The sequence below is a fragment of the Doryrhamphus excisus genome, linkage group LG10, assembly GCF_037039965.1.
Source record: "Doryrhamphus excisus strain RoL-2023G ecotype Guam linkage group LG10, RoL_Dexc_Guam_v1.1, whole genome shotgun sequence".
NCBI lineage: Eukaryota > Metazoa > Chordata > Actinopteri > Syngnathiformes > Syngnathidae > Doryrhamphus > Doryrhamphus excisus.
In genome coordinates, this window is record NC_136366.1 from 9,204,252 (window position 1) to 9,221,905 (window position 17,654).

Here is a 17,654-nt window from a genome sequence, read left to right on the forward strand (position 1 = left end):
CGGATCTCTTCGACTGAGTCCGTAAACAGCAGCTGGTTAGCAATACGATCACCGGCAGGCAACTTGGGGCAGGTGTCCTCCTCGCTAATGGTCGGTGTTTTTGGTCGAATTTTTTTCATTTTAATATTTTAGAAGCCTGTTTTTTTAAGGGGGGTCAACATGAGAGGAAGGTGGGTGTGTGAAGAACCCCACCGCAGCAGCAGGAGTAGTTCCCCGTATAGGCTACAGACCACTGTCCGTCGCCTTTCGTCTTGCTTATCGTCTCCTAGCTTAACCCGCTGTTAGCTTCACGTTGTGGTAGTATTACTTTTTTGTATTATTATACTCGCGTACCGTCCATTCCCCCCTTATCTGACACTTGAGTCGGAAACAAGCCCCGCAACGAGGAGGAGCATCACGCTGGTGTTTATTACCTACTCGTCGTGAACGAGCAAACGGAGTCGAGACAAGACAGGCGTTCAAGAGACAACATGTTCGAGACAAGAGGAATCCCTTTTGTGGTGCTTGACGTCGTCTGCCTCGTGCTAGGTACGTGGAGCACTTCCACACTTCCCGGCGAGGTAGACTGCCGTGGGTTGCTTGTTGAATTAAGGCTATTTGTGTCATTCGGGAGGGGGTGGGGGGGGGGTTGACATGTAACCTCTCCAAAGTGCCCTTAACAGTTGTTAACAGTTGCTGAATGACAACCTATAAAACAGTATGTATTTCATCTCCATCATAGTCTTTGTTTGCTGATTTGTATGCAAACGTGTTGTGTCACTGCCAAGAATGAACAAAGATGTAAACAGACACTGATTAGCCACCGTTAGCATCATTCATCATAGAATTGTGAGAATGAAGGTGTAATAATGATAATAATAATTTATGCAAAATGGTCGACATTTTATAAGAGAGTCGTAATAGTGGAATAAAATCGTAATATTGTGAGATAGAAGTAAGAGTAACACAATCAGGAAGATGTTAAAGTCGTAATATTATAATATCGTTGATATACTTTTTGGAGGAAAAAGTCTTAATTTCATGCAGAAAAAGTCCAAATATATTAGAATAAAACCTTAATTTTAAGTGATAAAGTTAGTCTTAGTGCAAGTTTTAATAGGATACAAATAAAAGTCACAATATTAGGAGGAGGATAAAGCCGTAATATAACAAATGTCGCTTTTTTCAAGTGAAATTTTTAGAAGAAAAAAGCAGTTATGTGATGAGAGAAAATGTCATCATTATGGAGATGGAAATCTGTAATGTTTATAATACAGTTAAAATACTGCTTCAACAATGTAATATTTTATAGAGAAAATATTCAATAGAAAAAAATTCTATAAGAACAAGATAAGTCGAAATAATAATACAATGAAAACAATTTTGAGAAAAAAGGCATAATGATATTAGAGAAAAGGTGACAATATCAGGAGAATATAGTTGCAATAATATCAGAATACAATTGAATTGCGTCAACAAAGTCATATTTCTTTGCTTAAGAGGTCCTGTTTTTAAGTAATTTAAAAAAAATTTCCTCACAAAGTGACTTATTTCGTGTAAATATTCTATTTTCCTTTCCATACAGACTTTGAATCTTGTATTTCACTCTAAGAAGGAAGACTTTGTTGAAAAAACACAACATTACACAATCCTGCACAGTTCTTACAGCTTTATGCGGTTGTTGTTTCTTAACTGTTATAAGCCATATCACTGTGTACTGTATTTTAGATTACCCAGACTGGCCACTACAAGCTACCAAGAATGAATCGCCAATTTTGCCTGTACAAAGATAACAGTACTGAGTTTGGATGGGTATTCATTGAGCAACATGGTTCTGGTTGATATTGTGGTAGCAGTTTGCAGTGGTGCATCATGCTGAGGATTCTTTGAAATATCTTGCATGGTCATAAATGTCTGCTCGTGTATTGATTATCCATACTTGCTGCGTCATGATGCACCCATGACACCGGTGAAAGTCTAGAAACAGCAGTTGTCCTTGTGACTTTGCTAAGATGAAATAAATCACATCTTGTACAAATCAGATTAGGTGTGTGCATGGTGTGCGTTTGCTGGCCTTAAATGACCTTTTGATTATGATTGCTTGGCTCGGATGGTGACTCACGCAGCCTTTGTGCGTTGCTAAATTTACAAGCAGACTCCCAATTGAATACATAAGGCGACATTGTGCATTGCAACAGAAAAGTTATGCCTCCGCTGTTTGGGTGACTCATGACGTAAACTCTCTCCTGCTCTCCACAATTGAATGACCACCAAACATCTGCTGCAGGCAAATACATGAAGAACCAAAGCATTGTCTCTATGTGAAGAACAGTTCCTGCTCCATCACAGAGAAGCATATCAAAGCTACATTCGGAAAGTGATATGGCGTTCTGTTTCTCTCTTAACATTCTAGCATTTCAGCTGCTGCAGCCAGTCAAGCACCAACAGCTGAAGCCACCTCACACAAACACCCAAGTGCCCTGCGACAATGTGTCACACGCTTCTGTTTTTTTTTTTTTTGGTTTTGTTTTTACCATGGCAAATCCTCCGGAATGCGCTCCACAGTTCAATTATACACCCTCACTTTCCACCCTGACGGATGTCTTCACCACCACGGGACACGTTAAATTGGCCAAACAAGCCGAGAAATCACAGCCTTGTTACACTCGGACTATGACCGGTCAACACCTGCTTACATAATGGGCTTTTCTCGTGGCATTTTATCTACGGGGAGTGCCGAGATTCCATCAACATTAGCTTTTTAAAGGCAGATTTAGCCCGGTTAGGGTACATGCATTAGTCAGATAATTGAACACAGGTGAACAAAGTCGTCGGGTTGTCTTGAAATTTCTCACACACCTGAACTGGCCTATTTTTGAGTCACAAAGATGTGGTCTACCAATTGAGGTCTACTTGCCGTTATAATACACGCTTTTGTTGATAGTTTGGCGACACACTTTTAAGAGAATATGAAGGAAAACATGGAAAAACTCACAAGGTTAAAGCTTATTCAGAGTAACGAGAATGTGCAGGACCCTTTTATTGTACTTTCATCAAGAATATACTGACAAATCATCGGCTGACGATATTGTTTGTCATTTTCTTTCCCCCTTGATCTGTCATCCACAGGAGGCTTGCCTCTGGCGGCCTTCAACCTGGGTAAGATCCGGCCCTACCAAAGGGGTTTTTTCTGTAACGACGACAGCATCAAGTACCCTTTCCACCACAGCACAATCACCTCCACAGTGCTCTACACTGTGGGCTTCTCACTGCCCATTAGCTGCGTAAGTAGTAGGAGTCCTCCAAGGCAGGTGCGACGGTCCCGTAAACTTTTGACGTGCCAATCGCAGATTGCATGCGTGCTAGTATACCTCTTCTCCCCCTCCCACCGCTGTGAATGTGTGATCTGGATCAGGGTGTGTGATGGTGATGCAAACAAATTGTTTGCCTCCTAGAAGGCTGTATTTACATACTCAGTATACCTTAGTCAAATATGCCTCAAGTCACTCACATTTGCAATGAGATTTTAGGCTTCTAAAGTCGCACAAAGCTGAATGCTCTTGTGGGAATACGCAAAGCTTTTTTTACTTTTAAGAGCGTTGGTGACGTGTGACGCTAACCATAGAATTGGAAATGCCTGTAGCGTGGCATCTGTGTCGTGGCTGTACAACATGGCGAAAGTTACCTCAATAACAAAGTGTTAACTATACGATGGGGAAGCATTATCTTAACACTGTCCGATCCAGATCACAAACAGCCTGTTTAATCCGACTATCTGTTATATCGTTAGCTTCCTATCTCCATGGCGACCCATGACGGGGATGTCCACTTAATAACAATGAAAAAAAAAGCTTGTCATGGATTGTTTCTATAGTGAGGGTTTTTTTTTTTATTAATCTGCTGTTGATCATCTGAACAGACGCGCTGGTGCCGAGCGGCGTTGCTCCGCTCCTCGAAATAGACGGGAATGTTCTTTTGGACAGAAGTTGAAAACGCAGCTGCTCCGCTGTCAGTTCGTTTTTTTTATTACGTCTTTGTTGCTGTATTTTCATCCAACGTCTTAACGTGGAGCGAGGATGATACACTGACCTGTCCACACGTTTTGTCTTTTGTTTCTTTGAAATGTGCTCTTCACAAACCCGATGGCGGGTTTTAGAATAGGTGCTGGTCATGGGAAGCGAAACAACGAGGATGCATATCTCTCCGACGGGAGAGAGACAAACAAAATCCTGCACCGACCTGCCATGTCTGTCAATTAACGTTCATTGTCGTTAACAACACACTAACCACTAACATCAACTACTTCCCGAGGCTTTGGCGACGACCGCCTCCTGCAGGATGCAACAGCCACAGTGTTGCATCGTGGGTAGGGGTGATGGGGGGATCACAGGCACTGCTGACCTGAGCTGATAACCTGTAACCTTTTTTTTTTTCTCTCCCTCTTTCTCGTTGCTTCTGCTAGTTGGACTCCCATTCGTAATACTCACTGCGCAACACAAACCTTTCCGCCGAGGCTTTTTCTGTAACGATGATTCAATCAAGTACCCGCTTAAAGAGGACACCATTTCCTATCAGTTGTTAGGAGGTGTCATGATTCCACTCACAGTGCTCACTGTAAGTGCCTACCTCTTTTATTATCATCTCACATTTTCTTTCCTTGTCGGCCATTTTGTACGCTTCTTTTCTTTGCATCTTTGGCTGCTCATGTCCTGAAGCATCACATCCTTGTAATTGCGCGTTTGCTAACAGCATGTTAAAGGAAAACTGCACTTCATTTACAATCTTTATGTGAAACATCAACACATATTTATTTCCCTTTTCTGTGCATTCCAGCGAGAGGAAACAGAGTTCGTTTAAGCTAGCTAACAACAGACGTTATGGGAAATACCTATTTTGACGCTTAAGCCCCCACAAAAAAACAAACAAAAAAACTGGTGTTCCATTTACATAACTGACTTGTATATTAACCAAGCTACAGCGATATTATTATTATTATTATTGTAGCAGCTAACACGAAAAACTATAGAGAGCCACTCTTCCGAGCTCTCAATTTCACTACGAAGACTCAAGACGATGCTCGTTTGATGTCAGTATTTTTTACCTGAGGACTGGAGCGCGCGTCTCGTGCTGGAAGACACAGCCATCCCAATGGGATCGGGCATTGTAAGTGTCAACATTCCTATGCTGCTGTTGTTGACCGGTGTAGCGTAAGCTCTGGGACTCAATCAATGCATCCAAGTATTACACGTTATCATCAATATTAAAGCATGATCACAGCATGTATTTTATAGGGCTTCTCGTCGACATAGTTACAGTGAAGAAAATAAGTATTTGAACACCCTGCTATTTTGCTATTTCTCCCACTTAGAAATCATGGAGGGGTCTGAAATTTTCATCGTAGGTGCATGTCCACTGTGAGAGAGATAAACTAAAAAGAAAAATCCAGAAATCACAATGCATGATTTTTTAACAATTTATTTGTGTGATACAGCTGCAAATAAGTATTTGAACACCTGTGTATCATCTAGAATTCTGACCCTGAAAGACCTGTTAGTCTGCCCATTAGAAGTCCACCTGCACTCCATGTATCATCCTGAATCAGATGCACCTGTTTGAGGTCGTTAGCTGCATAAAGACACCTGTCCACCCCATACAATCAGTAAGACTTTAACTTGTAACATGGCGAAGACCAAAGAGCTGTCCAAAGACACCAGAGACAAAATTGTACACCTCCACAAGGCTGGAAAGGGCTACGGAGCAATTACCAAGCAGCTTGGTGAAAAAAGGTCCACTGTTGGAGCTATCATTAGAAAATGGAAGAAGCTAAACATGACGGTCAATCTCAATCGGAGTGGAGCCCCATGCAAGATATCACCTCGTGGGGTCTCAATGATTCTAAGAAAGGTGAGGAATCAGCCCAGAACTACACGACAGGACTTGGTCAATGACCTGAAAAGAGCTGGGACCACCGTTTCCAAGGTTACTGTAGGTAATACACTAAGACGTCATGATGTGAAATCATGCATGGCACGAAAGGTTCCCCTGCTTAAACCAGCACATGTCAAGGCCCGTCTTAAGTTTGCATATGACCATTTGGATGATACAGAGGAGTCATGGGAGAAAGTTTTATGGTCAGATGAGACCAAAATAGAACTTTTTGGTCATAATTCCAATAAGCGTGTTTGGAGGAAGAAGAATGAAGAGTACAATCCGAAGAACACCATCCCTACTGTGAAGCATGGGGGTGGTAGCATCATGCTTTGGGGGTGTTTTTCTGCACATGGGACAGGACGAGTGCACTGCATTAAAGAGAGGATGACTGGGGCCGTGTATTGTGAGATTTTGGGGAACAACCTCCTTCCCTCTGTCAGAGCATTGAAGATGGGTCGTGGCTGGGTCTTCCAACACGACAACGACCCGAAGCACACAGCCAGGAAAACCAAGGAGTGGCTCCGTAAGAAGCATATCAAGGTTCTAGCATGGCCCAGCCAGTCTCCAGACCTGAACCCAATCGAAAATCTTTGGAGGGAGCTCAAACTCCGTGTTTCTCGGCTACAGCCCAGAAACCTGACTGATCTAGAGAAGATCTGTGTGGAGGAGTGGGCCAAGATCCCTCCTGCAGTGTGTGCAAACCTGGTGAAAAACTACAGGAAACGTTTGACCTCTGTAATAGCAAACAAAGGCTACTGTACCAAATATTAACATTCATTTTCTCAGGTGTTCAAATACTTATTAGCAGCTGTATCACACAAATAAATTGTTAAAAAATCATGCATTGTGATTTCTGGATTTTTCTTTTTAGTTTATCTCTCTCACAGTGGACATGCACCTACGATGAAAATTTCAGACCCCTCCATGATTTCTAAGTGGGAGAAATAGCAAAATAGCAGGGTGTTCAAATACTTATTTTCTTCACTGTAGGTCCCAATGACATGCATTGTTAGCTAGCTCATAATTAACTTATCTCTCGTTAGAATGCAAAGAAAAGGGAAAGAAATATGTGTTCATGTTTCACATAAGGCCTGAATAAGCTGCGGTAGAAATTGAAACAGGAAGTAAAAATGAAATTAGCTAAATTATGTACAAAACAATTTGCTGAATGAATGCTAAATATTGCAATACACATGCAGCACAGACCGGTAGAAAATGAATGGAATGAGGTTCCCCGGGCTTGAGAAGTTAGCAAGTCAGTACCTTGACGTTGATGCTCCCATATCTCCAAATGTTTAGCTCAGAGCTTCAGAATTTAAGACTTCAATGTGCTGTCGGCCTCGGTTGGATACTGCATGCCCTGCATCCCAGCGCCAACATTGCACATTAGTTATGTTTGTCGTCAGCTAATAACAGCAATTTGGCAAAGTTTAGCTCCAATGTGTAGCCTCTCATAAACCCACAAAGACTCTAAATGGCCGGTTTCCTCTCTGAGGCCGCGTTATCCTGATCATGGATTAAAGATTTCTCACTGAATCCCCATCCCGCGATGAAAATGGAGCGATTTTGACCCTCGTTGCTACAGGGTAAGATCAGCTAGCTGTTAGCACTGCTTCAGGTCTTTGTGGTTCCGTGCTGTAAATCCTGTACATACTAATAAAAGCTTTTATTTAAGTGGACATCCTCTCAGATACTAAGAACGAATAACTAAAATCGTCAACATGAGATGAAGCGTATTGTCGGACGTCTCGACCAGATGTTTCATTCTGCACTCCCCCCCATCTCTGTATAACAGATGATCTTCGGCGAGTGCCTCTGCGTTTATCTCAAGCGCCTCAAGTCCAAGTCGTCTTTCGGCACCTACGTGGCCCGCGTGTACAAGGCGGTCGGCACCTTCCTGTTTGGCGCCGCCATGAGCCAGTCTCTGACCGACATCGCCAAGTACTCCATCGGCCGCCTCAGGCCACACTTCCTGGACGTGTGCAAACCTGACTGGAAGCTCATCAGCTGTTCAGCGGGCGTCTATGTCGAAAACTTCACCTGCACCGGAAACCCCACCATGGCCAACGAGGGCAGGTGGGATCACCTTTTCTACTTTTCTACCTTTAGTACAATGTACAAAGGTAGAACATCCGGGGCCCTTTCAATGGTAATGGTAATGGTAATGATAATGGTTTTATTTTATTTGAACATGCATCAGATTACAATTGAATGCATCACATAATCAGTTCACAGTTCCACATGTCCAAAAGGAGTAGGAAGAAGCAAAGCTTATTAAATCCTACCCCTCCATCTGGTACTTTTACAATCAGTAACTGTTGCATTTGTTCACTTCCTGCTTTCCTAATATAGTTTTTTTTTAACTCTATTTTATTAATTTTTTTTGTTGTTGTTTTTTGTATCATTTACAGCACAAGCATGCACTTCAGTTGTAAATGTCAGTATTGTAAATGGTTCATGGTGCTATTTGTTTATGTCATGGCATCGTTGTTTACACATTTTGGCTAAATATTTATGGCAAAATTAGTTTCAAAGTGAAAGTCATGCATGAAAAAGCCCCTTGTTGGTTCATATTTTGCCTATGTCCTACTGCTGACTACTAAACAACGAGAAATGGTCTTTATGTCGGTATATACCACGTCTATATAGTCTATTAGAACACAATATTCTGCGTGCCTTGAAATACCGGTCAAAATTATCAAAAATGGCCGACACCAATAGGAATGGCTTTTGAAAAACTGCTTGGATTGAATGACTTACCGCATTTTCCGGACTATAAGTCACACTTTTTTTTCATAGGTTGGCTGTTCCTGCGACTTATACTCCAGAGCGACTTATAAATGAAAAAAACTGTTACATGTTACATAAACACTGGACACCTTTTCTGTTCATGTTTATTTTTCATGTAGCTGAATAAGCATTGTGTTAGCATATCTTACACCTATTCAGCCTGTTCTCTATTCTTTTATTGTTAGAACTTGCCTTCCAAGAGGACGCAATGTCTGTTTTGGTCAAGTAGTTTGGAAAATAAATTACCTGCAAAAAATGCGCCTTATACTCCAGTGCGACTTATGTATGTTTTTTTTCTACCTAATTATGCATTTTTGGCCTTGTGCAATTTATACTCCGGAGCGACTTATAGTCCAGAAAATACGGTAAATATGCTTCACATCCACGTCTTTGCCTTCATAGCATACAGTCCTATCTCACAGCCCCGATGTAGGGAAGATCATGGAACATCAGAAACCCAAGCTGCATGAAACAGATAATCACGTGGAAGGACTCAAAAAGGTCTTGCTAGCTGCACTTCTCTTTGTTGCGTTCGGGTCAGACTAAAAAAGACTAACTCCTGTTACATTTGTGGCTCCAGGCTGCTACCGACCCCCCTGCACTAGGCTCTTTGAATGACCAACTCAGCACAGAAACAGGAAATGGATTGACAGACACGAAGGAAATGACTAAAAGACTTACAATACAATAGGATTATTAATTACAAATACGTCAGCTGTAAATAGCGCAATGGTTTCCTTGTAAAAGTGCTTGCTATTTGTGGGACCAAAAAAAATAAAAAGGAATTTACCAGGCAAGCGTTGCAAAGGCCTAAATGGATACTGAGAGGGTTTAAATAGGACCTCAGGGAAGTGCGTATGAAACGCGCTATCAGCACCGAGCAGAAGGAAGTGTCCCTGGCGAGAGAGGATGTGCAGCTCGTATTGCTCGACTCGCACCGTTTTGGCTCGTCCCTCCGTTGGCCAAGTTAACTCCAGGGTAGAGCGGTAGCAGCAGTGGGGAGGGGAAAACGGTCCTCTCACGGCACAAATGGCCCTTCGGGCTTATCAACATTTCCAGGGCGTGGCCGCATGACTCTTTCCTGGAGCCAACCCAATTCCCCCCCCTTCCCCCTGTCGCTTCCTCCCTGCTGGACCTGGCAGCAGTCTGCACACGGAAATAAATGTTTGGTCAGTTAAAGCGTTAACTGATTTGAGGCAGGGAGATTGAAAGTTTACGTGTGTTTACGTGCAGCATGGGGGGGGAGATCATGTGATTATTTTACTGCAACACGACTCCTCCCGCGCCTCCTTTTTGCTCCCCGGGAGGGAGGAGGCCCACATTCAAAAGGCAAATTGTACGCAATTCAATTTATCCGGAATGCTCGTCAGCTCCGATTTTGCGTCGGCGTTAATGCAATTCTTGGCACAGGAAGTCGAAGGAATGGAAAGGATCCGTTTCACAAACGTTTTCAGTCACACGGAACCGTCAGACAGGAAGTCAACCACTAACAATTACCAAGCACACTTCCTTCATCAAGAGTCGCAACTGTTTCCTTCATAAACCCTCGATTAATTCATTTGTTATCAAAGACGTATTCATACAAAAGTCTCTTACTTTTTCTTTGCGTGAGAGACACCGAGAAGTCATGATGCAACTGCACAGTCGAAGAGATCATGTTTGGTATGGTTTCAAGCTGTACATTCATTTTATTCATTCATTCATTCGCTGGGTCGCTGGAGCCTATCCCAGCTGTCTTGGGGCGAGAGGCAGGGTACACCCTGGACTGGTGGCCAGCCAATCACAGGGCAAATAAATATAGACAAACAACCATTCACACTCACATTCATACCTATGGACATACATATGGAGTGGCCAATTAACCTAGCATGTTTTTGGAATGTGGGAGGAAACCGGAGTACCTGGAGAAAACCCACGCAAAATTCATTTAATTTTGGCGTAAATTAAAAATGTATCAACAATTAATTAAAAAAATAATGGTTAGTAGTTTTTCAGAAACGTTTTGGGGAACAATGTCGGATCCATGTCCGCAATCTAATCTAACATTTGGACCTTCCCGTCCTTGCAGGCTGTCCTTCTACTCCGGCCATTCGTCCTTCTCCATGTACTGCATGCTGTTCCTGGCGGTACGTAGTCCATTTACACACTCTTCTTCTATTTGTCCCGAGGCCACACCAGCACGGACAAACACATCTCCATGAACAAACACGGGGTGGAAAGGTTTCTGGTTTGTGGTGGATGGGCCAAAAGTAACCAAGAGACACGCCCTGTTGTTGTTGGTGCAAACAATAGCAAATGTGGTCCAGCTGACTGGAGCCTTTTCTTACATAACGCTCGACTGACTCAAAGCAGGATGTAATGCGAGCCGCACGTTTGTACGTTGGCAGCCGGGGGTCATCACCGCTTCCCCTTGCTATTCACTACGTCTGTGTCAGACAATTCAAGCCACAAGAACTCCAAAAGACCTGCATGGCATCCGTCAGAGTCCAAGACTTCCACCGCCAACCTCCCGGAGCTCAACGTTAGCCTCCGCCAACCATGCTAGTGCTAGCCCTCCACCGCTAAAACTCACCGGAAACAAAGCCAAAAATGTCTCACCTTCTTTTTCTGTTGACTTTGTTGACTTTGACTTTGTTTCATGGGAAGGAAGGATGGACGGAAGGAAGGAAGGAAGGAAGCGCCGTTTTTTATGATAGTCCATCGTTTGGGTTCCACTGCAATGCTTTCCCAGGTGTAACTTCCTGTCATGGTCACTTCCTGTCATGGCATCTTCCTGTGACTTCTTCCGGGTCAATTTGTCACCCCGGCCTATTGGACATCTTGAAATTTTGGGCGGGGGCGGGATCCCGTGTCTGATTGGCTGAAAGCATTCACACGGCCTGTCAGATGTTGCATTAGAGACTTGTATGTTATTTTTATGAACGAAAAAGTTGATTCACAACAATAAATTCAGTTTTTGCCAGGGTGTCTAAGAATGAATTGACCTGTAGAGCCGCTACTTAAATCTTGATCAAGTATAAATTATGCATACAAAGAACATGTATGGAGACCTTTAGATGACCTTGAGAAACGTTATGGAAGCCTTGGGGTTAAAATTAGCATCATAACATTTTCAAACCCATTTCAAATTTTGGTTAGAACCATATTCTTCTTTTCTATGTGGTTGTCAAGTCCTTCCCTGCATTTCTAGAATAAGCAGGTCCATAAATAAATAAGCGGTGGGCTGCAAAAGGCCCCCAGGCTGGACTTTGGACACCACTGCTCTCATTGTGCAAATCCAACAGTTAAATGTCAGAGAAAGAGGATGCTTACACACGCCAGGAACTTGATCATCCCGTCTGTGGTTACAAAATGGAAATGTGAATCAACTGACGTTTTTAACCGGACTCCCCCCCCGTCTGGTTTTCCGGAATAATCTAACCTCGCTCGTGTGCTCCCGTTGGCAGCTCTACCTGCAGGCTCGGCTACAGGTGGACTGGGCCCGCCTGCTGAGGCCCACCCTCCAGTTTTTCCTCATCGCCGCCTCCATCTACACGGGCTTGTCCAGGGTGTCCGACTACAAGCACCACTGGAGCGACGTGCTGACGGGCCTTCTGCAGGGGGCGCTCATGGCCATCCTGGTGGTGAGTCCTTGTCAGTTTTTTCATTTCAAACGACATGATCATATGGGATTTCAGCAAATCCCATTATGATACTGTTATGATATGCATGGCATGCTTTGGCATTTGCACAATTCAACTCGTCTGAAAAGGAGCAGATCTTAATCCTAGTCATTGGCCAGTCTTTTAGTAACTGTCTTTCAGTCATTGGCCAGTCTTTAGGTCACGTATAGCCAAGTGGTTCAGCAACTCCACTTGGACAGTTTTCAATACAAAATCTGACTCTTCAAATGTCCCCCCCGCAGGTCTTCTGTGTGTCTGACTTTTTCAAGCAGCCTCTGGTCTCACTCAAGGAGGAGGACATCGCCCACACCAGCCTCCAGGAGACCCCCACGAACGGAAACCACTTTGAGAGTCCCAACTAAAGCCAAAAAGGAGCGAGCAGGAGCGAAAGAACCGGACTCTGCTGGACCTGGGATGGTAGTTCTCCAGCTTTGGCATCGCATGCAGAGCGTGTCTTTTTTTTTTTTTGTATTTAAATGGCCAAGGGCCGCGAGGATGGCAAGCATTTGAGCATGAATCTACTGAGTTGGTGGGGAGATTGTACTGCATGCACCCACTGGAGAGCAGGACTAGACCACTACTTTGGATGGGGGGGTGGGGCAGGGGAGGTTTGAACCTGTGATTGTAAGCCTGCGTTGTGTATTTCTTTACTGGGAGCCAATCTGCTTCAAGCTCCCTCACTGAGGTTCACTTTGAGGTCAACTACTGCGTGTCCATTAAAGGGCTAATGGAAAGAATGTCGCCATGTCCCACGTGATGATGCTCCTCTTCGGTCATCTTGACCGGGACGTGCGATGAAGACAGAATTGACATGTTTGTGTCCTGTGATGCCTTCTTCGTGCGATTGCTATTGCTGCTGCCGCCACATATCCCCGAAGATGTTAATATAAACACACCACTATGTATGTTTGTCTCATCTGTATGTCATCTCTTTAGCATACAGACTTTTATTGAAAAAAGTTAAATATGTACAAATGTCTAAAACAAAAGGAAAAATAAAGCCATTTCACTTATTAACACTAACAAAATGTGTAATTTTTCCTTTAAGCATGATTAAAAAAAACTTGAACGGCTTAATGAAATGACTGATAGTGAAGCTTTCAAATCAAACATTTTAAAACGAGGCTGTGGTCCAAAGGTCATGTGACGAGCTGCATTCAAGGGCTATTGGGTCCATTCAAGCCGTGATCGCACAAATGGATGATGGCGTCTGTTCAACAAGGGTCTCCTTACAAGTAGAGACTAGCAGCGAAGACGATGTCCCTCTTGATCTTGGTTATTCCTGCAGGTACATAAAAAGCACTTCATTAATGTTAGCCACAGGCTACACTTGCTCTACTATCAGTAAACAAACTTTGACGTTTCATAATCACACCGACAGATCGCTGCTTGTATAACCGCTAATAAAAAGGAGCTTATGTAACCACCAGATAACACAGCTTCAATGGAAGCTGGATTGATGAAAGCATGCACAATAGTGACTGCATTTTTGGTTTATTTGCATCGTGTGTGGTGATGGCGATCATAACCGCCAGGAGGCACAAACGCATTATAATAATTACTGATGACATTGAAATTGTCACCAATGAACGTCTGTGTGTGTCCTTACCTTCGGCAAACTTGTTCTCCAGCTCTGTGTTGCCGATAGCTTTGGCAGCTGAGCACATTTGCCTAAGCACCTCCTCCAGGCGGCGCATGCAGCGAATGATACTTCCTGTAGGAGGCGACAAACACGCAATTGTCTTTCATGGTTAGTGTGGTTGTGGGACATTTCTTAAATACACATCGCATCACCTTCAAAGACGTCGGTCATCTTGCAAATCTGGGCGAAGGTGGCACCGTTGGCCCACGCGTACACCACGTCCATGAGGTGAGGCTTGAACTGGCCCAGGTACGAGTCCTCGTCCACTTCCAGCTTGGCGTCCGCGGACACCTTGGCGATGCGCTTGGCACACTCCTGAACAAAAAGTTGAAGCACGTTCAGCCTCTGCTACTGCTGATGGCACTACGTACAGATGTCCGCGTGGTACACCGGAACCTGCTGATAAACGTAATTGGAAAAAGCTTCCAGGCCACACAACGGCTTACCTGCATTTGCCGGAGAGGCGCCGCAAGTTGTTCCGTTAGCTTTGGCAACTCGCTAGCCTATAAAAGGGAGAAAAATATATATATTAAAGCATTCACATTGACCTCAGAATGATAAATTCTATTCATAAGCAGAAAAAGCTTTTTTTCGACTGCTAAGCCATAAAAATGTGCGGCGTCAGCAAGACGCTACATTCAAATACAGTGACTAAAATAAAGTTCGTACGTTCTCCTGGAAGACGAAGCAGGACAGCAGCGCGGTGGATTGTTCCACTGTGAGGTCGTTGAAGAGGCCGTTGAAGACCATCTCTGTCAGCAGGAGCTCATCGGCGCTGGGGATGAAGACAAGATGGTCGTGAGGTTAAGAGGACCTACATAAAAAAAAAAAAAAAAACGATAAAAATCCCCACCTGCTGATTTCACACGCAACCCGCCCCTTCATCTCGATGACGTCGGAGGGGCTGGCAAAGCCGAGGCGTCGCAGGACTCGCTTCCTGCACTTGAGTTTGTCCATCTGCAGGACGGTGCGAGCTTTCTTCAGCTCGCGCTTGGCCGTGCGCACGTCTGCGGCCAGCTGAAGCACAAAGCAGAGTACACGCCTGATTGAACACATCGAGGACATATGAAGAATAATCATGATGACATGGAAAAGTCGTTGTTGCAAGCTTAAAAGTGGACAAATAAGTGACGCTATTCTTCCCCAATGTGGCTGAAGCAGGTACGCACTGTATTCCTCCATCCAGCATGGCGTGTATTCCCTACGTCGGCGTGCATTCTAACTAGTTCTCGAGCCAACTTATGGACCCAGATTCGGTTTTAAATTTATGGGTGGGCACTTGTTACCATGCTCTATTTTAAGTGTAGTATTTTAAGTCTCGGTCTCGCACGCCCTTGAGGCTTCCTGTCTTTGTGAGAAAAGGTGACGAGCAGTCCGGCCCGGAAGAGAAATAAAGGTCGGCCATTATCAGCAGAGATGGGAAGTGAAATAAAATAGGTCACGAATTGGACCCCTGGCCTCACCACGGCTTTCTTCTCACAGAGAGAGTAGACCGCTTCCAGGTCCGGGTCGCTGTGCAGCGGGTGAGAGTACATGCGGTGCTCAAAGGCCTCCACTTTCTGAATGACCTTCTTCAATGCTGGATCTTTGATGCCCATGTCATCGATGGGGTCCAGGAGAGGAACGCCGTCTGGGAAACGCTTCTGGACTTCCTGTGGCGTGTTTGGGACAAACTGTTAAAAAGGTATGCAGCACAAAAATGACAGACTTGGTCCTAAAGTCCTCCATTCCTGTATAGACTTGAGCATCAGCTGGCGGTTGTCGAAAGGTCTCAGGTCTTTGGGGATGTAAAGACGGACAGAACTGATGGACGTGAGCAGGTGCAGCATCACCGGGACCACCTGGCATACGAGCATCAGTCAGCAACCGTCCACGATGGGAGTCTTCCGTGGAATCGGTGGGAAAGACGTGCGTTTCTAGCAACAGTACCTGCATCTCCCCAACCTGGCCTGGAGGGGCGGGTTTGGCCGCCTCGGTGGCCGCCTCCTTGACGCTGTCTTTACTGCAGTGCAGCAACGCCTCCACCACGAAGAGCGGCTCGGAGTCGGTGCTGACCTGCAGGAGAGGAAGACGACGTGACGACGGCGAGTTCGAGTCCAAGTCCACGCCAAACCACTCACCTTTACGTTGGACTTCTTGCAGAAGTTGACCACCACCCCCCAACCAAAGTCGGCGTCTTCACTTTGGACCTTTGCAGGGGGCGGAGAGTAAAGTTAGTGAGTGCGTAGCGGCGTTTCCACGGTGATGAGACGTCCCATACCTTGATGAGCCTCCCTGGCTGCAGGAAGGGCAAACAGTATTTGGGCTTGTGGATGAATTCTTGGATCTCTTTGCCCAGTTTGGCCAGCTGCTGGCGGATTTTAAAGTAGGTGACCACGGTGTCCTCGTTGGGGATCTCGATGCTGTGGTACTCCTTCTCCAGCTTCTTGATCCCTGCACACAACACCCGTCTTTGCAGCTTCCTGCATCGCTATTGAAGAAGAACAACAGGAGCTTACGTTCCACGACGCCCGGCAGCGCTCGGTAGTGTTGGAACTGATAGAAAGACTTCTCCAGCATGTACTCGGGGTTGATCTCCTCCACACGCAGCAGATTGAGCACCATGTTGTAGGTCAGGTGGAAGGCGCTGTTGAGAGGATCTGCTGAGCCCTGCATCAGAAGACGAATGCATTCCATTTTATCATCACTTGAGGTCAAACGCATTTTTCAAAGTCGATGCGACGCCGCCGTGTTACCTTCAGGAGCTGTTTGCCCACAGACGGGCTCATCTTCTCGTCCACCATGAAGATAACAATGCCTCGGTCGTCCATTCCTCTTCTGCCCGCACGCCCTGACATCTGGATGTACTCACCTGACGTAATCTAGAGCAGGTGGACACAAACACACACCAAGTGAAGGAAGTCTCTTCTCTCCAAGCTGGCCACTTATTGAGCGAACACTACAAAGACGGAGCAGTGTTCCGAGGACAAAAGGAATCTGATATTTATTTTACAATCCGCTTGCTTCCACGCCAAACGGCACAGAAACTTTGGCTGTATTTATTTACTTTAAATATTTGATGCAGTAGTTGACGCTCACTTTATGGCACGGTACCGCCACCTACAGGTCTGTGGTGGAACAATTGACCGGTCAATAACCCCAAAAAATGAAAACGTTGTCACACATGTGACACACGCATGTAGACGTGATGTTTAATGGAGCCGTCTCGGTAAAAGAAGCGAGAAGGTAAAAGACTGGTTTTGGTATTACAGTAATCTGTTCCTCTCAGGCATGTCATGTGACGGATACGCTCATGATGAGAAATGGTGTGTGTGTGTGTGTGTGTGTGTGTGTGTGTGTATGAGGAATGAGAGCGCGCGTGTGTTAATTTGAGTGCCTGCGTGGAGCTTTGGCAGTGTTTACAGCACCAGATGTTCCTGATGAGCTTCTTGGAAGATGGATCTAGTCTCTAGTCCATTCTCTTCAAGCGTGTGTGTGTGTGTGAGCGCGTGCAAGAGAGAACTATTACAAACACGTGGCTCTGTATGCGAGGACTGCGAGCATTCCCGACCTTATAAAGGCCTCAGAGCCACACTCTCAAAGAGGCTGCAACATTCAGGTGATCAGGAGTCACAAAAGCGGGCTGCACGGCGCACGAGTGGTTAGCGAGC

The 17,654-nt window shown here is 44.9% G+C and overlaps 2 protein-coding genes across 3 annotated transcripts in view; one reads left to right on the forward strand and one right to left on the reverse strand.

The window, feature by feature from the left end:
- On the forward strand, positions 1 to 13,390 carry plpp1a (phospholipid phosphatase 1a). Of its 2 annotated transcripts, none has more exons than XM_058064997.2 (6): positions 1 to 528; positions 4,442 to 4,593; positions 7,706 to 7,986; positions 10,769 to 10,826; positions 12,147 to 12,323; positions 12,605 to 13,390. In XM_058064997.2, the coding sequence occupies exons 1-6, from the start codon at positions 471 to 473 to the stop codon at positions 12,722 to 12,724; spliced, it is 846 nt and encodes a 281-aa protein (XP_057920980.1). In that variant the 5' UTR covers positions 1 to 470; the 3' UTR covers positions 12,725 to 13,390. The 2 variants fall into 2 exon arrangements, with proteins under 2 accessions (XP_057920980.1, XP_057920979.1); XM_058064996.2 differs by lacking the exon at positions 4,442 to 4,593 and adding an exon at positions 3,109 to 3,263 and having other exon boundaries at positions 3 to 528.
- Positions 13,257 to 17,654, reverse strand: part of mtrex (Mtr4 exosome RNA helicase) — an 8,974-nt gene continuing 4,576 nt past the window's right edge. Inside the window, exons 15-27 of the mRNA XM_078794001.1 lie at positions 16,740 to 16,865; positions 16,503 to 16,653; positions 16,265 to 16,437; positions 16,125 to 16,193; positions 15,934 to 16,059; positions 15,732 to 15,845; positions 15,468 to 15,653; positions 14,858 to 15,021; positions 14,674 to 14,779; positions 14,451 to 14,507; positions 14,157 to 14,319; positions 13,972 to 14,076; positions 13,257 to 13,644 (exon numbers count right to left, since the gene is read on the reverse strand). Coding sequence (XP_078650127.1) covers positions 13,592 to 13,644; positions 13,972 to 14,076; positions 14,157 to 14,319; positions 14,451 to 14,507; positions 14,674 to 14,779; positions 14,858 to 15,021; positions 15,468 to 15,653; positions 15,732 to 15,845; positions 15,934 to 16,059; positions 16,125 to 16,193; positions 16,265 to 16,437; positions 16,503 to 16,653; positions 16,740 to 16,865 — 1,593 coding nt within the window. The 3' untranslated portion in view covers positions 13,257 to 13,591. The remainder of the gene's footprint in view (positions 13,645 to 13,971; positions 14,077 to 14,156; positions 14,320 to 14,450; positions 14,508 to 14,673; positions 14,780 to 14,857; positions 15,022 to 15,467; positions 15,654 to 15,731; positions 15,846 to 15,933; positions 16,060 to 16,124; positions 16,194 to 16,264; positions 16,438 to 16,502; positions 16,654 to 16,739; positions 16,866 to 17,654) is intronic.